This window comes from Podarcis pityusensis (assembly GCF_964106645.2).
Source record: "Podarcis pityusensis genome assembly, chromosome: Z".
NCBI lineage: Eukaryota > Metazoa > Chordata > Lepidosauria > Squamata > Lacertidae > Podarcis > Podarcis pityusensis.
Genome location: NC_138044.1, coordinates 46639828 through 46664502, shown reverse-complemented (window position 1 = coordinate 46664502; position 24675 = coordinate 46639828). Strand labels below are relative to the sequence as shown.

The following is a 24675-nucleotide window of genomic DNA, read 5'->3' as shown; positions in this document are numbered from 1 at the left end:
AAAAGCAACAGGTTAGTTTTTTAGAAAAAAATTCTTTTGTTAGTGAGCACGTCCTGCCTCGTGACAAAAGTCTCAGTGGTTTGCGCAATACTAGATGTGTGCAGGGCAGGGAGGAAGGAACATCTCGCTCCCCATGCCAGCAATTTTGCAGCTGTACCCCTTGAGAACTGCCAGTTGCCTCTGTGGCTTTGGCTTTCACGAAGGCTCTCCTTGGTGGCCACTCTGAGACCACAAGGCAGGCAAGCGTTTCTCCCACCACGCCCTCAGGCTCCAAACTATAATTTGAATCGGGAGGGGAGGGGGCAAGTTTATTTTCAGCCTATCTGCACAGCCGACTGCAAAGTGGGCAATGAAATCATACTGAAGTGTGTGCTAGGTTGTGGGTAATTTTGCGCCAATGTGCCTCTCCCTTTCACCCACAATTTGGTTCCCTTGAAACATCTGGAGTTAATGAAGCTGCAGGGAATTTTGGGCCACGTATCTCCTAGTGTCTTGCTCCCTATGCATGGCTTTCCTCATGGCCTGAGCTACGTGGGGATAGTCTTGGAGGGGAGGGTGCAATTGGCTTTATTTATTTTTATTTTTATTACAGATAACGGCCATTTTGTGTGGGGAGGACATTCAGAGCCCCGCCCCGTCCCGCCCCGCCCCGCCCCATGCATGTCAGTGGAGCATGCATGAGCTCCTTACACCCTGCTATGCCCCCTGCCCTGCTCTGCCAGTCACTTCTGGGTTGTGGTGATGCACATGCGCATCGTCATGCACATGTCGGACAAACGTAAAAGGTTGTTGCCTGTACAGTTATTACCATCCCACAAAAGCAGCTCATGCCAAACAAAAAAAGCCCCACCCAATTTTAAATCCAAGTAAAGACCACAGGTTTTATTCAATTGAGTCCTACTCAGAGTAGATCCAGTGAAGTTACCCGACCATAGTAGTGTCCATTAAATACAGTGCAAAAGCAAACCTTCTACCCTCCAAACATGCCAGGGCAGTGGAAATTCCTAATAAGAGGCCTTGAGGGACAGAAAAGGTCTCAGCACCCTTTGAAAGGAGGGAGGAGGGGGAAGAGCAGGACAGAGCTTCATGGGAAGAGAATTCAGGAAATGTGGATGGGGCCACCACCCAAAAAGCCCTGCGCCTGGTAGCCGGCCACTCTGATCTCCCCAGTGAGTGAGCCGAAGAGCTAGATTTCTGAAGATGACTGTAAGACCCTTGTAGACTCTTATGTATGGTTGTAGTCAGATGATGATCAGTGTTGGTCAAGACCCCGTGAAATCAATGGGTTTGGTTTATATATCCCTTGATGTCAATGGATGTTAATGAGTTAGCTGGGTATCACCCAGCCCTCCTGGTTTTGCTGAACTACATCTCCCACAAACCCCAGTCAGCATGGCTAAGAGTTAAAGCTGACGGGCGGGAATTGTAGTCCAACATCTGGAATCCCAAAATGTTAAAGACCACCTTCAGGGGGCCTGCTCCAGCTGTTTAGGGCTATAGGAAGCTGCCTTGGTCCACTGAGCTCCATGTTGCCGAGTGACGGCGGATCACCAGGATTTCAAACAGAGAGTCTTTCCCAGGAAAGGGACTTTTTTGGTAGCAGCACCCTCCTCACCTGATACCTCTCAGCAACAACAGGCAAACATATTTTCATTCACCCAGGCTTTTAAATTTTATTTTATGTTGCCTCTATTATGCCAATTGACTGTATATAGCCGAGGCCTTCACAATGAATGACAAAAGGGCAAAAGCAAGGCAAAATCACACAACTGAAGTCTGTAAGTTTAAAATTTCAATGCATTAACATAACTGGAGCAAAGCTTCTTAGCTCCCAGAGCAAATTTGGCTACCAGGTGTTGTAATTTGCATATATTTATTGGCTAAGAGCTCAACTATCACTTCCGGGACAGGGGGTGGGGGGGTCAATTTGAGAACCAAGAAAAAATAAGAGAGAAGAATTTTTCTCTGGGCATCATATATAAAGGGAAAACAACAGAAAGTGCATGATATCCTCATTTCATCCATAGACCCAGGGACTGCAAAAAGATCAATCCTATCCATTCTTAAGGAAATCAGCCCTGAGTGCTCACTAGTAGGACAGATCCTGAAGCTGAGGCTACAATACTTTGGCCACCTCATGAGAAGAGAAGACTTCCTGGAAAAGACCCTGCTGTTGGGAAAGATGGAGGGCAGAAGGAGAAGGAGACAGCAGAGGATGAGATGGTTGGACAGTGTTCTCGAAGCTACCAGCATGAGTTTGACCAAACTGCGGGAGGCAGTGGAAGACAGGAGGGCCTGGTGTGCTCTGGTCCCTGGGGTCAGAAGAGTCGGACACGACTAAACGACTAAACAACAACAACAACAACAACAACATGCCATATGAGCTATTCCTATGTTTCTCCCCTCTAAGGATGCTGAGAGCATCTGCTGGAACCTACCGTATTTACTCAAGTCTAATGTACCATCAAATCTAATGCGAACCTTAATTTTCGCAACGTAATTTGGCCAAAAAAGGTGAGCATTAGATTCGGGTAATTTCAGTAAGTTCAACAAAGGTCCTACATAAAGAAAGTGCTCCTCCTCCCCACTGTCTTTCGATGTCCATTGATGATTTTGAACTACTCCATGTTGTGCTTCTAAACATTGTTCTGCTGCAAGTCACACAAGGATTATGTGCTTATCGGTAGATAAGTGGCTACATAAAGGTAAAGGTACTCCTGACCATTAGGTCCAGTCGTGACCAACTCTGGGGTTGCGGTGCTCATCTCACTTTACTGGCCAAGGGAGCCGGCGTACAGCTTCCGGGTCATGTGGCCAGCATGACTAAGCCGCTTCTGGTGAACCAGAGCAGCGCACAGAAATGCCATTTACCTTCCCGTCAGAGTGGTACCTATTTATCTACTTGCACTTTGACGTGCTTTTGAACTGCTAGGTGGGCAGGAGCAGGGACTGAGCAATGGGAGCTCACCCCTTCGCGGGGATTTGAACCGCTGACCTTCTGATCGGCAAGCCCTAGGCTCTGTGGTTTAACCCACAGCGCCACCCGCGTCCCAAGTGGCTACATAAATTAATTTAAATAATAATAGCTGCAGGTGACCCTTTAGAGATGTTTAGGTTGAAGTGCACCCTATGCTTCTATAAAAATGCCTGTGTGTTCTCTCTCCCTCTCTGTGTGACTTTTCAGCCATAAATGCTTTCATCCATGTGAGCAGTTGTGGAGCAGGAACAGGCAGGTGTTTGCTCACATAGAATCACAGAATCTTAGGGTTGGAAGAAACCCCAAACGATCATCTACTAGTCCAACCCCACTGAAATGCAGAATTCTCAACAAGGGCATTCAAGACAGATAGCCATCCAATCTCTGCTTAAAAACCTACAAGGAAGGAGAGTCTGCAACCCCCCGAGGGAGACCGTTCCAATACAAAACAGCTCTTACCGTCATAAAGTTCTTCCTGATGTTTAGTCAGAATCTCCTTTCTTGTAACTTAAAGCCATTGGTTCTGGTCCTACTCTATGGAACAGGAGAAAACAAGCTTGCTCCCTCTTCCATGTAACGGCGCTTGAGATACTTGACAATGGCTATCATATCTCCTCAGTCTCCTCTTCTCCAGACTAAACATACCCAGCTCCTTCAACCTTTCCTCTTCAGCCTTGGTTTCCAGACCCTTTATCATCTTCGTTGCCCTCCTCTGCACACCTTCCAGTTTGTCAACGTCCTTCTTAAACTGTGGCACCCAGAATTGGACACAGCATTCCAGGTGTGGTCTGACCAAGGCAGAAGTGGTACTATAGCCAAGTGGTACTATAATTTCCCTTCATCTGGACGCTAGATTTCTGTTGATGCAGCCTAGAATAGCATTTGCCCTCTTTTTGCTGCTGCATCACAGTGTTGACATGAACACTTTATTTAGAGGAGGGGCTGTAGCTCAGTAGTAGAGCACCTGTCTTGCATGCAGAAGATCCCAGGTTCAGTCCCTGGCGTCTTCTTCCCTCTGTCAGAGACTCTAAAGGGTGGTTGCCAGTCAGCCAACCAGAGTCAGTCAACATGGTGGTGTCCTGACCACTGGATATGTTGTTTGGGGCTGATCAGGCCTGGGATCCAACAATATCTAGAGGGCACTGTTTTGGCTATCCATTATAATGGTCAATGTTCTTTAACCCCCAAGGAGTTCTTGGACTACAACCCCCATAATCCCCAGCTGGCTTAGCCAATGGTCAGAGAAGATGCAAATGGCGTTATTCATTCATTCATTCATTCAGTCATTCATTCCATAGTGTTTATACACCGTTTCCTTGTGTAAAAAAACACACACCCTCAAAGTGGTTTACAAAACATAAAACTGTAGAATCAAAAAGAACTCACAACCAGACTTTAAAACATACAAATGTTAAATACCCCACCAAGCCCCCACCTGCCTAGATGGGGCCCCCTTTGGTCTGATCCAGGAGGGCTCTTCTTGCATTCCTGTTTGTTTGTTTGTTTTAAAAAAGCACTGACATTAAGCTCTGCCTTAACTGTTCAGAGATCCTGAGGAACCATTCCTGCTTTAAAACTCACATGTGGCCCATGAATAATGGAGAAGCAAGACTGAATTCAACCTACCTATGGCTGGTGTACAGGTCTTCACACAAAAGACACTGTGTCATAACTGTTCATGTCTTTTGGATTTTCTTTTTCAGAAACTACCCACCAGTAACCAGCAGGAGTACAATATTCTGCTCACAGATCTTTCCTGAAAGCTCCCTTTCAGCATTTTGCTTCTATGCAGTAGCAGAATTGGATGCCTCCATCTGCCCCAGCTGCAACAAAACATGTCTCTCCCGTATTGGTCTCTACAATCACAGCAGGTGCTGCGACCTCCCAACAGACTGACCTCACCCCCAAAGGCGCACTCCTCCGTTGTCTGCTGAGACAGACAGATGCCAACAACAAACAACCAGGCTAGGTGTGCACTGCACTTAACACACATACCCGCAACATGTATATAAAATAGAATTTTCTAGGTATTCCTAAAAGCTAGAAACTTGGCTGGGTTCGGGGGTTTTTTGGTTTTGTTTTTTTAAAGGAAATTCAGGTAAGTGAATTGTTCCCAACTCCAAAATATGGGCTGCTGTGGAATACAGACAGCCTTTCATATACTGTATAATCTTCTTTGAGAAAACACTCACACAAATTATGAGTCTATCAGAGGTTGGTTTGGAAGAAACACATTTATCTCAGTTTCTGGAATTTTCAGCCTTTCAATGCAGGCTGATCCATTGGCCACCAAGCTCATTTGGCCCCCAGGTACCACCCCCCCCCCGCCGCCTGCCTTCCTATGTACAATCAGTCCAGGGGTTGACCTGGCTGTCAGTCAGCCCCCCCCCCTCAGTATTGCTCTTGTAGTTTTTAGTCCAACAACATCTGGAGGGCCATAAATTTCCCCCACCTCTGTGGCAGTTTCATGCAGAAAAGCCACATACACCTGGGAGGTGTGGATCATAAGAAGTCAGACACAGAAAACGCAAACACTCAGCACATGCCAGAATGGACAGAAAAGGCAGACATCTGTGGATGCAATGGATAGGGGATGTTTCACTGGGGGTGTTGGTTTGGGTGTGGCAAAGTGGGGTTCTCTGGTGGTCTTTCACATCCCCCACTGCGAGAAAGAAGTGATAGAGACCAAGGCAGTCCCATGCAAGCCTGTAACTCTCCCAAAGCATGTGCAATTGAAATAGCCCCATACTGTGCTCCTGCTTAGCAGTGCCTCCACTGCTGTTTCCCGTGTGTCCAATTTTAGCCTTGTAAGCTCATCTGGGCAGGGACCTGCTCCTGTTCCTGCTCTGTAAAGTCCCCATGCGGAGTGCCCCGTGCTCTTGCCCGCTGCAGGGTAGAAAGCGGTGTAATAAAGCGGGGAGGGAAGGCAAGTAGACGAGGCAAGAGACCCTAGCGAGGGAGAAGGAAGGAGGGCGCAGGAAGTTAGAAGCCTGGAGGGGGAAGCATGGGGACAAGCTGACCCTCGTATGTAGGTCCGGGCAGGAAAGAGCCGAAGCTCTCCCGGCCAAAAAGACCAAGCACTCACCGGCCAGAGAGGGGAAAGTAAGCCTCCCAACGGAGGGACAGATCTCAGAAGAGACCAGCTGATGAGAGGCAAAGGGAAGGTGGATGAGAGACGTGAAGGGCGCAGGCAGACATCTGGGTATCTGCAAGCGGAGATGGCGGGGGCGCAGAAGGGGCTTGCTGAGGCGCGCAAAGTATGGGCGCCCCTGCTATGGAGAAGAGGGGGCGCAGGAAAGGCGAGGCGAACGCGGCGGTGGGGCCACGCCGAGCCCATGAATGGAGGGGCTTAGGAGGAAGGGGGGATCGGAGGAAAAGTTGGAGAAGAAGGAGGGGGCGGTCAAGCACTCACCCGGCTGCTCAGGCTCTGCTCCGCGAACGTCCCATGTTGGCAGCAATCGCCGCCGCTGGGTGCAGCAGACGGAGGGCCGGGGAGGCGCCGCGCTCTGACCCGGAGCTGGATCGCAGGCGGGCGGCGCAAGGAAGGGGAAGTGGCAGGCGGCGGCGGCGGCAAGGCAGGCAGGGTCGGGACTCGGGAGCACCACCCCCAGCCGAGCCGGGAGTCCCCGAGGTGCGGAGGGGAGGAGGAGGAGGAGAAGGAAAGCCAGCTGCCCGCTGCCGAAGCCTGCGCGCACTCACCCGCCCCCTTCCTCGCGCCTCCTTCAGCGTCGCTTCAAAACTCGGGGCGGGAGCAAAGAGCGTCGGGGCGTGCGCAGAGTGCCTTCTCTCTTGAAGGCAGTATAGCGAAGGCGCGCGCTAGCGCGCGCACGCACACACACATTGGGCTGATAGTAGTTGGACGCAAATGGTTCCTTCTCCACAAGGGTCTGTCAGAGCTTGACGAACCCTGCGGGGAGCCGGGATATGGGTTCTATTATGATTTTGTTGAGATTCCTGCACTGCAGGGGGTTGGGGTTGACGACCTTCAGGGGACCCTCCCAACTCTACAATTCTATGATTCCAGGAACATGGGCAGCTGTGTAGGTCAGTATTGTCTACCCTGAATGGCAGCGGCTGTCCAGGGTGTCAGGCACGGACTCATTTCCCAGTGCTGCGTGGAGATGCCAGCGGGGATTGGACCTGGAAAGCAGCTCCACTGCTGAGATGCAGTCCTTCCTACCCTTTGCCCAGAGTTTTACTTGCTGGAAATAAGGGTTTGATGGGGGGGGGGCGCCTCTGTGTCAGTCTGCATATGTCATCCTTTCCTGTCAGGAGCTTATGGTGGCATGCCTGGCTTTCACGCTAACATTTTGCCCTTACAACAGCCCTGTGAGGTAGGACAGCCAGAGAGGCAGAGAGAGGTTGCTCCAGGACTGTCATATCAGGTCCATTATGAGTACTAAGGGTATCCCAAGAAACAGGGATTTCAAGAAGAGGTAGGCTGCTTCCTTGCCACACACACACACACACACACAGAGAGAGAGAGAGAGAGCTCAGTTGGTAGAGAATGAAACTCTTAATCTCAGGGACATGGGTTCAAGCCACAAACTGGGCAAAGGATTGCAAAGGGGTTGGATTTGATGATCCTTGTGGTCCTTTCCAACTCTAAAATGTTAGGATTCTCTGACATCCAGGAGTCTAGCTTTCTCCAAGGCATGTAAGGCCAGGGATAGCCAAGAAAAGAGTACATCTGAGCATGCACCATCATTTATATATCTCTATATTTATATCCCGCTTCCCTGTCTAGGAGCTCAAAAGTGGCATCAATGGTTGCTTCCCACCATCCATTTTACACTCATAAGGTTAAACCAGAAGACAGCTGTGTACACACCATACCTTTGAAGCACACCCAGAGCAAACCCCCTCCCTGAAAGAATCCTGGGGAACTATAGTTAAAGGTGCTGGGAATTGTAGCTCTGTGAGGCGTAAACTACAGTTCCCAGAATTTGTTGGCAAAGTCTGTATGCAGTCAGTGGCTGGCCCAACAAGCCACACCCAGTGGGCTTGTCTTTTCTTCTGGGGATGTGTTAAAACCTTCTGCATGCTGATTTATTTATAAGCACCCAGCACCTCCAGCCAAACGCAGCTCAGAAGCAGTTCCTCCCAACCTGCCTGCTCCTTGTCAACCTTCCCTGTTTTGTCTCTCAGTAAAACCCTGTCGGATTTATCTTCACGGTCTGCCAGTGCGTGGCTAAGCTTTGGCATCCCACAAGGTGCTGGGTCATCAGTGAGATGTGGCCATCTCCAGCATTATTACCTTAAAAAAATCAAATCATGGGTTTCCCAAGGCATTTGGTGGCTGCAGAACGCTGGTCCTGGCAACCCCGTGACCACGGGATGGAGGAATGTTTTCCGCTGTAGCTCCTGTAGGGTTTTTTTTAAAAATGCAATTGCTTTTGTTTAGAATGCCTTAACCGTTCCAGCATGCTTTTGCTTTGTTTTCAAGTTGCATCCTTGTTTGCTGCCGAGTAAATGGAAGGGTATAGATCCAATAAATAATAACCATTTACGCTTGATTGATAGGGACTGCCAGCATGACTCAGTGGAGGACAAAGCGGGCCTTGGGGGGGGGGGGAATACTGGAATGCCACAATTGACATTTCACCATTCCACATTATGTCAAAATCATCCACTTCTGATGGCTAGATAAAATCCAGGCATCTGCTTTGGTTTTCTATCAAGCCCCTACTGTGGCGCAGAAATCAAGGGATATTCAGAAGCAATTCTGCCTCAGTGACAGTCACATTAGGCTGCGAAACAGCATTTCCACTTCTCGCATCCCCACCTCTTGTTAGAAGAATTAACTGTTCCCCCACATATGGCACTTGGTGGGAGTTGCCATATGTAGCTACAACTAACTTCTTTTTCTATTATTTTCTTCCTTCTCCTCTCTCTCTTTCTCCTGCTGCTGTCCTGCTGGTACCTTTTAAAAAAAACCCCAAAAAACCAATTCCCTTCCAGGCAAACTTCCTGGGGGTGCATGCTAGTGCTGGTCAGGGCCAAAGGCCAAAGTGGACAGAGCAACAAATGCTAATTTTTTACCTTTGCAAAGCAGGCTAGTTCACACACTCACAGATGCCCCTCTCCATCCTCCACCCATGCAAGCAAGGGGCATCATTAGAGTTTTCAAGAACATGTTCCAGGCCAGGCAAGAGCTCTCCAGGAGGGTGCATAGCAAGGCCAGTAAGGGGGTGTGACCTGAGAAGAATCCTAAAGGGACCCGGAAGGAGACATTGAAAGATACTGGGGCCCGGAAGGAGACATTGGAGCCCCTGGGCCTGAGGCTCCCCCCCCTAAACCCAGCAAAACTAGCATTTCCCAAGATGTTGGAAACAACATCTTTGCAATGTTGCAACAACACATCTGTGAAAAGTGGTGCCTTTGATTCTGGACCCTGTGTAGCTTGACTCAAAAGAAGGGCATAATTTGTGCTACAACTCAGCATCAGAATCTATTGTTATGAGTTTGTGGGTGCCAACTCCTTTAATCCCTGGATCTGGCAAGTGTTAGAATTTAATCAAGGCATGGGGTGTTAAGTTGCAGGTCAGACAATTCTAATCTGTGGATCCAGCAAGTGTTAGAAGTTTCATAAATCAGGCTAGCTTCCTGTGTTCATCCGATTGCCCAGGTGACAGGCCACTAAGAGAACAAAGGAAATGGGTCTCTGTGCCAGATGCAAAATGGGTGGGGGCCCTCCTCCAGCTCTTACATAGTGAGAAGGACAAACCCCGAGTTTGAGGGCAGTTTGCTGTGCTGTGAGCTAGAAGCACAAAAAGGAGTAAGCAGAGGACCGGAGAGCACTGTTGGATTTCTGCTGGAATCCAAGGTTGTGGCTATGGGAGAAGCAAGACCCTTTTGGGATGTTAATGCTGTGAGCCCCTCCATCAAAAGATATGTGTATATATGTGTAAACAAACCATCTATCATAAAAACACCACAGTCTCTGCTGTCCCACATTTCCAAAAGGAATCACAAACCCCTTGTGAGTGCCTGGAACCCCTAGAATCTTGCAGTGCTCGGAGACTGGGGTGGTGTGCAACATTATTTTGAACCATGGGGTTCTCACACACAGAGCATCCCTCCCACTTGCTTTGTCAAATCTCAGTGAAATCTCTCTTTTGCCTCTGGTTCCATCGCAGCCATGTGGCCTTGGAAGATGTGGCCAGGATGAAATGCAGCCCTTGAGCTGGAAAATGTTCTCCGCAGCTACACTAAGCCAAGCCATGGCTTAGCTCAGTGTGGTGCCGCAGCAAAACGACAATTGAGGCACATAGAATCATAGAGTTGGGAAGGACCCCGGGGGTCATCCAGTCCAACCCCCTGCAATGCAGGAATCTTTCTGTCCAACTTGAGGCTCGAACCCACAACCCTGAGATTGAGAGTCTCATACTTTTACTGTCTTAGCTATGTACATTATAGATTTATATCCTGCCACTAGAGAACAACAACTAGAGCCCATCTAGTCCAGCGTCCTTTTCTCATAGTGGCCAAACAGATAAAGCTTCTGAAAGCGGAGGTAGAAGATAACTCCCCACCCCAACCCCAACCCAGGAAAAAGCCCAAATAAGGATCAGAAATCAAACAAAATATGCATTTTAAAACAACTCATCAGAGAACTAGTACAAAGCCACAGAAACAGAAAACCAAATAAATCTTCAATAGCAGCTGGAGATTAAAACCGTGGCAAGAAACAGGAATTCAATCCCTTTTTTCCCCTTAAGAAAAATATTTCTGTCTTGTGCTAGAAGGCTGTAAATATTGACAGAGCTAGGTATTCAAAACATGCAGTGCCCCTCGAGTGCAGGTGAGGGACCTGCTGACAGAGGCAGATTTAGGGTAACATGACCAGTTCTGCTGCACTGGGTGCCAAGCCTAGGGAGCGCCGTAGGTTGGTACAACTATGACATCGTGAATTGAGCAGAATTTTGGCCTCACACAGGACACCGCTGAAATTTGGAAGACCAAATTCTGCCCATGCTTTGGCCCTCCAAATGATGATGGACTACAGCTCCCATTATTACTGTCATTGGCTGGGGCTTATGGGACTTGTAGTCCACTGACTGTTCTTGCACTAAAGAGAAGGTCCATTTTTTGGTGCCCACAAGCTGAATCACAGAAGTCAATAGTTTTCAGAGGACCGTACTCAGATGATCTCTGAGAGTGGGGGCGGGGGAGTGGGGAACAAGTGTAAAGGAGGGCAACCAAGATGATCAAGAGTCTGGAAACTAAGCCTTATGAGGAACAGTTGCAGGAGCTGGGTATGTTTAGCCTGGCAAAGAGGACACTGAGAGGAGATATAATAGCCATCTTCAAATATCTGAAGGGCTGTCACATAGAAGAGGGAACAAGTTTGCTTTCTCCTGCTCTGGAGGGTAGGACTCATAGAATCATAGAGTTGGAAGAGACCACAGGGCCATCGAGTCCAACCCCCTGCCAAGCAGGAAACAAAAATTCCGCGCCCAACGTGGGGCTCGAACCCACGACCCTGAGATTAAGAGTCTCATGCTCTACCGACTGAGCTAGCCGGGCTGTTGAACCAATGGCTTCAAGTTGCAAGAAAAGACATTCTGACTAAACATGAGGAAGAACTTGCTGACAGTAAGAGCTGTTCAAGAGCTGTTTGGGAGGTTGAGGACTCTCCTTCTGTGGAGGTTTCTAAGCAGAGGTTGGATGGTCATCTGTCATGGATGCTTTAGCTGAGATTCCTGTGTTGCAGGGGGTTGGACTAGATCATGGGTAGGCAAACTAAGGCCCGGGGGCCAGATCTGGCCCAATTGCCTTCTAAATCCAGCCCGCAGATGGTCCAGGAATCAGCATGTTTTTACATGAGTAGAATGTGTGCTTTTCTTTACAATGTACCTCTGAGTTATTTGTGGGGTCTGCCTGGTGTTTTTTCAGGAGTAGAATGTGTGCTATTATTTAAAATGCATCTCTGGGTTATTTGTGGGGCGTAGGAATTCATTCTTCTTCTTTTTTCCAAAATATAGTCTGGCCCCCCAAAAGGTCTGAGGGACAGCGGACCGGCCCCCAGCTGAAAAAGTTTGCTGACCCCAAGACTAGATGACCCTTGGGGTCCCTTCCAACTCTATGATACTATGATCCAGAAGCAGGCAGGCCTTGCAATACCTTGTTCTCAAACCACATTATAAAAGCTCTCAACGTTTTAAACACCAGCATGCTACGAAAACATAAACAAAAAAAACCACTGGAATGTAAATTATTTTGTTGATTTGCTTCAGCTATTGTGATCTTTAAACTTAAAGGCCTAAAGAGTCTAAAGTGTAAAAAAACAACCAAAACAACCCACAACACATAGAATTGTAGATCACCTACTCCAACACGCCCCCCCCCCCCGCTGTGCAGGAATATGCAGCTGTTCCATAGGGGGATTGAACCTGCAGCCTTGACATTATCAGCACCACAGCCCAACCAACTGAGCTATCGAGGTGTAAGAGAACGAACTTGAATAAGAAATCCTTCTGCCCCAAAATGAACTTAAATCACATTCCTTTCAATCGACAGTTATGGGAGATACTTTCAGCTGTAATTCAGAGATTATTCAGTGAACATCATTAATCAGAATTTCTTCAAGCAGTGGTACTAACAACCTAACTTGGGCCACATTCATACAATACAGTTAAAGCCCTATGATACCACTTCAAACAGCCTTGGCTTTCCCACATATAACTATGGGAACTGTACTTTGCTAAGGGTGTTGAGAGATGTTAAGAAACCCCATTCCCCTCCAGAACTGCAATTCCCACAGCTCCCTCTGAAGAGGGATTGACTGTTAAATCACTCTAAGATTTGTAGGTCTGGGAGGGGAGCAGTCCTAACAACTCTCAGCTCCCCTCAACAAATTGCAGCTCCCAGAATTATTGGGGCGGGGGCGGGGAACCGTGACTGTTTAAAGTGGTATCGTGGCGCTTTAAATGCGTGGCGTGAATGTGGCCGTGGTATGAGGCAGCTACAAAGGGTTGGCACTTACCTCGACTTTAAGTGCAGCACACCCGTTTAGGAACTCCTCGATGTTGCCAATGCAGTCGGCTTCTGTCCTGGGCTCCCGGCAAAACTAAAGAGAGAAATTTTTTTTGCAAAAGGTTAGGGGGAAAAAACATCACTTATAGGAGCAGCGAGAAAGAGCTTACGAGCCCTTCGCGGCTCCTTCTCAGCAGCAAAGCCAGAGAAGATGTTAGACCGCTTGTTGGCAATAAGGCAAGCTGGCTGCTGGATGGATTTTGCAGAAGAAGGTGGAGTGCGGCGTGGGTGGCGGGCGGTAGAAAGGAGGGAGGGAGGCAAGCTGTCAGCCCAGGAAGAACAAACAGGCAACAGAGCGAGCGAACCAGAAAGCGACAAGCTCACATCCCTGCTCTAAACGTCAGAGGGTGACACTGATGGCCCCTGAAGATCTCCCCTCCTCCTGCCCAAATTGCAGCCGGATCCTTTCAGAAACGGGTGGACCAAGAGATGGGGAAGGGGGGAGGGAGAGAAAAGAACCCCAAGAAATAGTTGCGAGTTTAATTAGTAATTAGGGGAGGGGGCAAACAGAGGCGCTCCCTCTGCAACTCTGGGAGGCATGATTTGTGGGGCTGTCTTTCTTTTCGAAATTTATATGCCACTTCACAGTGAAGGTGTTTGCCTGAGGTGAATAGGCAGGGAGTTCCAAACGTGCAGGTGCTGCCACACTAAAATATCAATTACCGGTACTTATAAATGTGGAAGGAGTGTTACGAGGCACCTATACAGTGCCAGTTGTCCTTGAAGATGCCTTGGGCAATGCTTATTTATTTATTTATTTATTTGTATGTTTGTTCCCCCCACCATGGTTTTCCCCACCCACATTATATCCACACAACAACCCTAAGAGGTAGGTTAAGGCAGGGGCAGACTTGGGTAATATGGTGCCCTGAGCAAGGGCAAAACTTGGCACCATCCCTAAATATTTTCCCAGTGATTCCTTTTGGTACTGTTGCTTTTTAAAATTGATCTTCTCAGTAGGTCCCCATATAAATATAGGGTTTTTTATCACTATCATTATTTTGCAGCCCTTGGCTTGGTGCCCTGTGTGGAGGGACCACCCGTACCGCCTTAAATCCGATTCGGACATCCCACCAGATGTCACAGAGATAAACAACTACCTGACTTTCATAAGACACCTGAAGGCAGCCCTTCCCTGTGTAGGGAAATTTTTTAATATTTGATGTTTACTGTGCTTAAAGTTTTTAATTTGTTGGAACCTACCCAGAGCAGCTGGGAGAGACAGTGATTGGCCGAAGGTCACCCAATGAACTTCTTGACCAAGTGGGGATTTGAACCCTGGACTCCCAGGTCTTAGTCTGACATTCAGATTGATGCACCACGTTGGGGTTTTTTTTATGCTGAACCACAAGATGTACTGTAGCTAGATTGTTGAAGGAGACCAAAAGAATGTAATACTGTATACATGCGCTGTTTTTTAACCTTGAAAGGCTTTTAAGGTCACAGAGACACAGATATCAGAAAAGCCCATGTTCTCACATGAATATGCTAGATGATTGCTGCTCTTTTTAGTATATTGTGGGCCTATTTTAAATTGTTCTTTTATTCTGTTCCTGATTCATTTTTTGAAAAAAGACTTGAAGGGTCGGGTAGATATTTTTCTCATGCACAAAGACTGTGTACAAACTATATTCTTCACAGAACATTTGAAGCACATCCTCCCCCCGCCCCCGAAAATTATGGGCACTGTAGTTTTGCACTTAAGAGTTACCATTCCCAGCAGTTAACAAACTATAATGCCCAGAATTCTTTGAAGGAAAGAATGTGCTTTGAATGATTGTCAGAAGCCCTTTCACTGAGGCAGACCATCAGAGAGTAGCTGCATGGTGAGCTGAGAGGGGTGAAGCAGTAAATTTTGAAATACAGGAGGTCCTCGTGATGCCCACCTCCCATAGCCATTCTTCCAAGGAAAGTCCAAAAATGCCACTGGTTGCCTTAGTCTATTGTTACCCTCATAAACACCGCAGATAAGTACATAGCATAGCCCCCAATTTATAAGGATCTGCATGACTGAAATCATATGCAGAAATGCCTAGGAGTAACCTTCACTGAACTCCCGGGTGCTTGTTCCTAACACCCAGTAAGTTCAGTTTTCAAACACCTTGAGCTTTAACAAAATGCCACTTTTAGCTTTTGAATGGGAATGCAAACAATCAGCAACAAAGTGCTATCCTTTAAAATGCTGGTGTGAAGTAGGAACGCCATTAAAGACAATGGAATTTAGGATCCAGACTTCTCTCCTTGCATTCTGAGTTTGTCTGCTCCAATCTGCCAAAAACAAATTTGGAAGTCTCATTATCGTCCCATTCTCTTGCCAGAGCAAGGAAGATCAGCCAATTATCCTGACTGATACACCAGCAGATGATGTTATCCCTCCTGCTCTAAAAGGAACCCAGAAGTGGTCACTAAACCACTGGAGGTCAGCTATGATTCCCTGTTTTGTTGTTGTTTAGTCGTTTAGTCGTGTCCGCCTCTTCGTGACCCCATGGACCAGAGCACGCCAGGCACTCCTGTCTTCCACTGCCTCCCGCAGTTTGGTCAGACTCATGTTTGTAGCTTCGAGAACACTGCCCAACCATCTCATTCTCTGTCGTCCCCTTCTCCTTGTGCCCTCAATCTTTCCCAACATCAGGGTCTTTTCCAGAGAGTCTTCTCTTCTCATGAGGTGGCCAAAGTATTGGAGCCTCAGCTTCACGATCTGTCCTTCCAGTGAGCACTCAGGGCTGATTTCCTTAAGAATGGATACGTTTGATCTTCTTGCAGTCCATGGGACTCTCAAGAGTCTCCTCCAGCACCATAATTCAAAAGCATCAATTATCCGGCGATCAGCCTTCTTTATGGTCCAGCTCTCACTTCCATACATCACTACTGGGAAAACCATGGCTTTAACTGTACGGACCTTTGTTGGCAAGGTGATGTCTCTGCTTTTTAAGACGCTGTCTAGGTTTGCCATCGCCTCTCTCCCAAGGAGCAGGCGTCTTTTAATTTCGTGACTGCTGTCACCATCTGCAGTGACCATGGAGCCCAAGAAAGTAAAATCTCTCACTGTCTCCATTTCTTCCCCTTCTATTTGCCAGGAGGTGATGGGACCAGTGGCCATGATCTTCGTTTTTTTGATGTTGAGCTTCAGACCATATTTTGCGCTATCCTCTTTCACCCTCATTAAAAGGTTCTTTAATTCCTCCTCACTTTCTGCCCTCAAGGTTGTGTCATCTGCATATCTGAGCTTGTTGATATTTCTTCTGGCAATCTTAATTCCGGCTAGGGATTCATCCAGCCCAGCCTTTCGCATGATGAATTCTGCATATAAATTAAATAAGCACGGAGACAATATACAGCCTGGTCATACTCCTTTCCCAATTTTGAACCAATCAGTTGTTCCATATCCAGTTCTAACTGTAGCTTCTTGTCCCACATAGAGATTTCTTGTGGAGCATTTTTTGGAGGAGAATATGCCTGATGTCAGCTCCCAATGTGCTGGGTGACCACCCTTTCTATTTACCCAGGTCTTAAAAAGCATTTGAACACTTTCCTTTTTTAGCTGCTGGTGTTGCTGTTTCCTAAAGCTGTTTAGTACATTGGTTTTGTACTTTTTGGTTGTTGTTGTTGCTTCATTCGTCATGTTGCATGTTCCCCTGGGGGGAAGAAGGTTCGTCCTCAAATAGAAGACAATTGTGTTCCATTGCAGCACCTGCAGTTGCCTCACTCTGCCCAATGGTAGGGCCAGCCCTGAGGGGGGGGGGTTTCTAGTCCTACCTGTTGAGGACTGAACCTGGGACAATGTGCATTAGGACCATGAGTTTGCTGCTAAAGTGAAGAAAAGCTCAGTCCCCACAGCAAGGCTCTGGGCAGCAGCAGCAGCCTCGAGGCTGCAAAGGTATGCTTGCAAGCAAGACATGGCGAAATCTCAGAAGCCACAGGCATTGCTTAATAATAGCTCCATTGCTTAGAGGGGTGGGGGATAGGGCTGTGTCCTGCAGCAGCCTGCAGCCTGCCTGCCTGCCTGCCTTACACACACACACACACACACACACACACTTCTTCTTTCTTCTTCTTTGGCAATCACTCGTAGCTGAGTAAGATTGTCTTCCATAAACACAGTTTTAACAATGAGTCTGTAAGTGACTGTGGAGGCCAATTCTGGATCCACACGTCCTTCCACAGTGGGGACATTGGTTTCCGGGCGGGAGCTGATCACGGTGTGGATTTGCCAAGCGTGCCTTCCTCTTAGCACGTTTATCCCTTGCGTCCTGAGTTCGAGTGCCTTCAAAGCCCATGACACCTTTGGTAAAGGCTGTTCTCCAACTGGAGCACCACTGCTTCCCAGTTGTCAGTGTTTATACTACATTTTTTTAGATTTGTCTTGAGACAATCTTTAAACCTCTTTTGTTGACCACGAGCATTATGCTTTCCATTTTTAAGTTTGGAATAGAGTAGTTGCTTTGGAAGACAATCAGAATTAACAGAAGCAGTAAAATAGTAACGGTTTTCTGAGCCAGTATGACAGATAAAGAGGAAACCACACATATCCAGGATCCTGCTTTAGGTCACCAGAGCGCAGATTTTGTAATTATTATTTCTTGCAGTTAATTTGATTTCTTACCCACCCTCCACCATGAGGTCTCAGGGCTGGTTGCAGCAATTTACAAGTACAACATTAAATACAGTTTCAAACTAATTGTGCAATATAATTGGGCTTTCCTCTCAGCTAGGAACATAGGAAGCTGCCTGATATTGAACCAGACCTTTGGTCCACCCATCTCAGTGTTGTCTACACTGGCTGGCAGCAGCTGTGCAGGTTTTCAGGCAGCAGACATTCCCAGCCCTATCTGAAGATGCCAGGGGTTGAACCTGGGACTTTCTGCATGCAAAACTGATGCCATATCTCTGAGCTGCGCGCGCGTGCGCGCGCACACACACACACACACACACACACACACACACAGCCCTGCTCTTGAGCTTCCTTCCATGACAACAACAAAATTGTCTAGGATGCCGATCAACCAACCACTACCTTGAATGTTTCTGTCCCGCCCCAGACCCTCACATCCTTTTATGGGGCATTTCTCAAGTATACAGGCCTGCCCTTGAGGTATACATTTAGCCAATCAGAGTGATTTTGCAGCTAAAAGGTTCCCTTTTTTGGAGAACAGGGAGGAACTTGGAAGGCAACAGCCAAGGACAGGCTGGGTGGGTGAATATTTACTATCCCTTCTTGCTAACCGTCTTTTATTGCACTGCTGTTTCCTCTTTCCTGCCAAGTTCTTTCCATTTTGCCTTTCCAAATATTGCTGATTGAGGCTGCGACCCACAGATCCTCCTGTACAGCTGGAATGGGGAGGGGGGCTTATGATGTTGCTTACACTGCTGCTATATGTGCTATTCTCCACCAAACTCCAATCTCATTGCCTTGTTTCCCCACTGCCATCTGAACTGCTGCATTTCCAAACATTACAGCTGCTGAAAGACTTTACCTATGCCACATAGGTGGTGTCTGTTTGACCTCTGCATGCTGCAGTTCTATAGAAGATGTCCTTGACCTCTGATATGCCAGTGACAGGGATCATGTGCAAAAACTACATAGCCTCCAACATTTCTTCGATGAAAATAGGGACATCCTACCATACCTTCCAACATTTCTCTAATGAAAATAGGGATGTCCCACCATACCCTGTAGGGCTTGCCGATCAAAAGGTCACCAGTTCGAATCCCTGCAACGGGGTGAACTCCTGTTGCTCTGTCCCTGCTCCTGCTGACCTAGCAGTTCAAAAGCACGTCAAAGTGCAAGTAGATAAATAGGTACCACTGTGGCGGAAAGGTATACGGCGTTTCCGTGCGCTGGCTGCTCTGGTTCGCCAGAAGCGGCTTAGTCATGCTGGCCACATGACCCGGAAGCCGTACGCCGACTCCCTCTGCCAATAAAGCGAGATGAGCGCCGCAACCCCAGAGTCGGCCACGACTGGACCTAATGGTCAGGGGTCCCTTTACCTTTACCATACCCTCCAATATATTTATCTGATGCAAATAGGGACTTCCTAAGAAAAAGCAGGACATTCCGTGATCAAATCAGAAACCGGGAAGGCTTCTCTAAATCTGGGAGTGTCCCTGGAAAATGGAGACACTTGGAGGTCTGACAGCACCCAGCGCCTACCTGCCAGCCAGCAACAGCTCATCTTTTCATTCACGTTAATCATCCTACGCAGTTGCCCTGGGATGCAGAAGGAGATAAGCTGCAAAGCCAGGTGCTTTGCAAAAGAGCCGTGACATTATACTCAGTGACACAGCTGGTGAAAACAGGAAAACAGGATGTGTATTAAGAAAAATATATCTGATTACCCACCCTGATCCATTCCTTCCCTCAAGTTCCCTGCCTCTTGGATTCATTTCTGCAGCACTAGCCTCTGCAGGGAGAGGGCTGCTGTTAAATGGACCACAATCATTTTCTTTAAAAATGGGTTTGGGTACCCCGACTGCAGCACCAGCCATGACCCTTGTGACTTTTCAAACCAGTAAGCCCCACTGAATACAGTGGGAAGTATGTCCAAACAAACATGCATAGGGTCTCATGTTTTTAAGGGTGCTTAGGCTGCAGTCCTAATGACACCCACCTACTGGAAAGTAGATTCCATTGAGTGGGATCGCTGTTGAGGATTGCGCTGTTAAAATCACAATCGACTTGATTGCATCAATAATAATAATAATAAATTTTTATTTATACCCCACCCTTCCCGGTTCAAAAACCAGGCTCAGGGAGGCTAACAACAAATTTAAAACACTTAATTGTAAAAGCAGCATAAAATACAGTATAAAAACATGAATAATTCAAAGTTCAGAAATCAATTTTGGGTAAATCCATCTAATAAGCATTAGATAATCCCCAGGGCTAGCTGGCTGAATTTGTCCAACTTGGGCCAGCGAGGAGGCCAGGGGAGAATTAGCTGTGGGGTCTCAGAGCAGGTAATCTTCATAAAAGGGGAGGGGGAGGGAAGAGAAGGGAAGGGAAATAAAAGATCAGGCTGAATTCAAATTAAAGGCCAGGCGGAATAGCTCCGTCTTACAGGCCCGATGGAAGGAGGTTAAATCCTGAAGGGCCCTGATCTCATGGGACAGAGCATTCCACCAGGTCGGAGCCATCACCGAGAAGGCCCTGGCCCTGGTGGAGGATAGTCTGACTTCCTTAGGGCCCGGGACCTCTAAACTATGGTTATTCATGGACCTTAAGGTCCTTTGAGGGGGAGAGCAGGAGGCGGTCCCGTAAATACGAGGGCCCTAAGCCACAGTCAGTCGCAAAAGTGTTTTCAGGGCTGCACAAAATGACAAATGACTCGTAGAAGAGAATCCAGGTGTCTCTCTGTGTGCACAAGGCCCTTTGGGTCATTGGAATCCCTTAGAGCTTTTGAGCCATATGGTTGCAAACATACCGGCAAGACAGAGCCGTGCAGTGAGATAATTTTAGGCTTTGGACATAAGGAGGGCCTTATGGAGGACTCCTTCTTGGACGGCAATGTGCATAACTCCAAAATGTGACAAGCCACCAGTCCTGCTGCATGGAGGATACTTCCTGCTCATTCTGCAGAAGAGTGACCTCAATGACTCCGCTCCAAAGTCTTGCCCTGGCGGTGCCACTGCAAGGCATAGGCAGCTGCCTTTTACCAGGCCAGGAATTTGCCCATCACATCACTTGCTACCACATCAAGACCTCCTGCATGCAAAGCGTCAGTTCTGCCATAGAGCCACCAATTGGTATTGCTTTTCATTACACATGCAAATGGATCTGGCCATGCATGACATCCACAATCAATGCATGGTGATCTACGGAGGGATCTGTCTCTGCAATAGCTCAGCCAATACAGCATAAGACTCTACAGGGTCATGGTTTTGAGCCCTGTGTTGGGCACGGGGTTGGGGAGTGGATTAGATAACCCTCAGGATCCCTTCCAATCATTCTATGATTCTTTAAGGTGATTTCAGTAAATGTGCACAACTTCTCACTGTGTACCATTCAAAGAGATAATAGTGTGGTTGTGTATTTTGTTGATTATTGCTTCTTACACGTTATGAAAATAAGTTAACAATATACATGGGGGGGGGGGGAATCCTCTGCCATAGAGCAATAGTCCCTATCTGGAAAACACAAAGGACAACCTCAATGGAAAGATTTTGGTGCCTGGACAGATTCACATGGAGGTAAGCAGGCCTTCGGGTAACCTTGTCCATAGCCCTTAAAAGGGTAAAACCAGGGCTGGAAGCAATCAATACAGATCAATAACTTATGAAGCTTCAAGACCAGAGGTCCACCTGCCTCAATATTGTCTCCACCAGCAGTGGGAACCTCCAGCCATGAGCCGCATTTGGTCCAGTAGGAGTCCCAATTTGCTCTGGGAGCCTGTTCTCCCATCTCTATCTGGGCCACACACAGCTAGGAACAGTGAATAAATCTTAATTCAGTTCATGTCTAAAGGTGAACCTACCTAAGTTGCACTTTCTGAAACGTAAACACAACCATGTGTACACATTGCTCATAGTGGTGTAAAATGTGCTTCAGAATTTCATGCATTTTTATTTCTTGCATTTGTATTTTATTAAATACAAAAAACGCATTATACAGTGGTACCTCGGGTTACATACGCTTCAGGTTACATACGCTTCAGGTTTCAGACTCCACTAACCCAGAAATAGTGCTTCAGGTTAAGAACTTTGCTTCAGGATGAGAACAGAAATTGTGCTCCAGCGGCGCGGCAGCAGCGGAGAGCCCCTTTAGCTAAAGTGGTGCTTCAGGTTAAGAACAGTTTCAGGTTAAGAACAGACCTCCGGAACGAATTAAGTACTTAACCTGAGGCAGCACTGTATTTTAACCCGCAAAAGTGTGTATATTAGGACAAACCCACAGTACAATGTTGGCAGATTTCCAGGCGGACTTCAAAAGGATTTCTTACCATTACAAACAGATATGGAAATGTGGAGAACTGAACTCAAGAATGGAAGAAGGATAAATCGACAGAACCTGGATTTGACAAGATTTGCCCAACCCCTATACCTCATCATCATATGCAACATCAGGTATGAGGGTTGGTAGAGAGACGGCTGCAAAAGTACAGCCGGGAACTTTAAAGTGCACTCACACATCTCTAGCTGGGGCTAGTTCATAGAATAACAGAATTGTAGAGTGGAAAGGATCCCAAAGGTCCCATAGTCTACACCCCTGCAATGTAGGAATCCCAACTCAATTTCTGCTTTAAAATCTCCACTGAAGGAGAGTCTATAACCTTTTGTGGGTGTCTGTTCTACCAATGGCTCTTACTGTCAGATAGTTCTTACTGAATCTTTTGTAACTTGAATCCATTGGTTTGGGTCCTAGCCTCTGGAGCAGGAGAAAGCAAGCTTGCTCTACCTTCCATGTGACTGCCCTTGAGATATTTGAAGATGGCTATCCTTTCTCCTCTCTGTCTCCTCTTTTCCAGGCTAAACATACCAATTTCCCCAACTGCTCCTCATAAAGCTTGATTTCCAGATCATCTTGATTTCTCTTGATCATCTTGGTCACCCTCCTCTGCACATTTTCCAGCTTGTCAAGATTTCAGGTGTGGTATGACAATGCAGAATAGAGCAGTATCTTGATCTGGATGCTATACTTATGCTGATGCAGCCTAGAACTGCATTAGCTTTTTTTGCTGCTGCATCACACTCTTGACTCATGTGAAGCTTTTGGTCTATTAAGATCCCCAGCTCCTTTTCACATGTACTGCTTACAAGCCAGGTGATCTGTGCAACTGGTTCTTCCTGCCTAACCAGTGCCAGATTACCAAATGGGCAGAATAGACACTGGTCAATAAGCCCCATGCCTTGTAGGAGCCCCGTAACAATGGATCAAAATAATATTGATTTGATCTTGAAAGAAAATTACAATCAAGCTTTCTTAGTTCCATGTTACGCCAACAAGAAGGGGACCCCCGAGATTTCAACCGCCTAGGGGCCTCCACAGGGTTTAATCCAACACCTTACCTAAGTGTAGAACCTTACATTTGCCCCTACTGAAATCCTCCCAGAAGCCAATTTCCTTCCATAGCGGGGTTCACCGCTGTGTCCAATCAGTGGGTCTTGGGGAGGGATCAGTTGCATTTGGGATCCCTCAGCCTAGTCAGTTAGAGGCAACAGAACTAGGAAAGCCGTCTCTGCCAGAGGCCCCAGAAAGCTACTGGTCGAGGAAATAATGTGACCCGTTATAAAACAGATGCTTATGTCTCAAATTCTCATATCACCACCTTCCATGAAATCAATAGACACAAATAGGCAAACCACTGTTTTCTCCGCTGCATTACTGCCCCCCTCCTTTCTGCAATTTGGAGATAACAACACCACCACCAGCCTACTTTACAGGGCTATTGCAAAGTTTCATAACTGCTGTTATGAAAAGCATTTTTTTTTTTATATGCCAAGACACCTTAGTCACTCTGGTGGCTGATTCTGACAGCAGCTTTAACCCAGTTGACAAAGCATTGGCTGCTTCTATGCAGTCTGGGGCTTGTTGTCTTAGTGTAGCAGGCCTGTTGTTGCTCCCATACTAGCAGAGTAACGCAACCACTGCATGCCAGGACCATGCCTATCATCATCAACTTCCTTTTCTTCTTGCAAATATTAAAGTTTGTTGGAAAGAACCAGGGGTTCAGATTTAAAGCAATGGCCACATCCTTGCAGCAGGGCACTGGAAAATATATAGGATCACTCCCAAATGGTACCTCTCCTACAAAGCCCAGAATAAACTTTCATGGTCTTACCTTTCCTACAGATCCTGGAAGAAGACGGTGAAGCAGTTTGCACAGAACGACCCCATCTTTCAGAGACGTTTTCAGGAACTGCACAGGGTCGTCAATAATCATTTTGGGAGAATTTAAAGCCCCCAGAGAAATCAGCCAGGTTACGATTTGCTCTTCTGGATTCATGGTTGAAGATTTAGTGTCTTCAACTTTGCAGATCTTGCATGCAACGATGCCTAACCCACATCCGTGACTATCTTCCTGCTTCTACTGGAGTGAGCAGAGCAGCAGCAGAGGTTACCGTACTTACTGCTCTGCACTTAAAGCCACAAATGGATTGATTGTGGGGGGTTGGGGGAGGTTACCAGAAACGGACTTTTCTCTGACTGGTGGAACAGGTTTGTGTGCATTTGCATGATAGTTTCTGGTCTTCTACGATAACTTCAGAAGAAGTAGGAAGGGGAAGAGCTTTTGTGACGGATGTTTTGCTGTAAGTATAGAGGTGCTCTTATCCTGCATCTCTCAAATGTTTACTTTGCATGCCGCCTAACATAAAACAGAGACCTTGACTACTCTTGCAGCAGAATGAGCCAGTAGAGGGGATCATGGGAGATGCCCTTGAGTATTCCCCTGTGCAAAAATAATAAAAAGCTCACCAGCAAGCAAGTTAAGCTCAGCCTCAGCCTTGCTGCACTAGCTTTTTAAATGCAGGGCTCTTTAAATGCAGGAATCAATTAAAAATGTGGTCCCCTGCCTGCAGTCCTTAGGTGATACAGGGAAGTCTACCTCAGTCCCTGTCACCTCATTCTCACTCTGTTCTGCTCAGCAGATAGACCTGCACAGGAAATGTTAAAGAAGTGTTATAACTTTCAAGACAGCAGCCATCTTTTAAGAAACTATATTTAA

At 47.1% G+C, this 24675-nt stretch overlaps 1 protein-coding gene across 3 annotated transcripts in view; it reads right to left on the bottom strand.

Moving 5' to 3' along the window:
- The window catches only part of ARHGEF6 (Rac/Cdc42 guanine nucleotide exchange factor 6), a 373875-nt gene extending 349858 nt beyond the window's left edge, over positions 1–24017 (bottom strand). For 2 of the 3 annotated variants that reach the window (XR_013981476.1, XM_080990089.1), the window contains exons 1-2: positions 23791–24017; positions 12966–13049 (exon numbers count right to left, since the gene is read on the bottom strand). Coding sequence is in view for 1 of the 3 variants with exons in the window: in XM_080990089.1 (XP_080846215.1) it covers positions 12966–13049; positions 23791–23955 (249 nt within the window). In the remaining 2 variants the exon portion in view is untranslated. Of the gene's footprint in view, positions 1–6389; positions 6609–12965; positions 13050–23790 lie in introns of those variants that run through there. The other variant, XM_080990090.1, reaches the window with a different exon arrangement.
- Between the last annotated feature and the right edge of the window lie 658 nt (positions 24018–24675).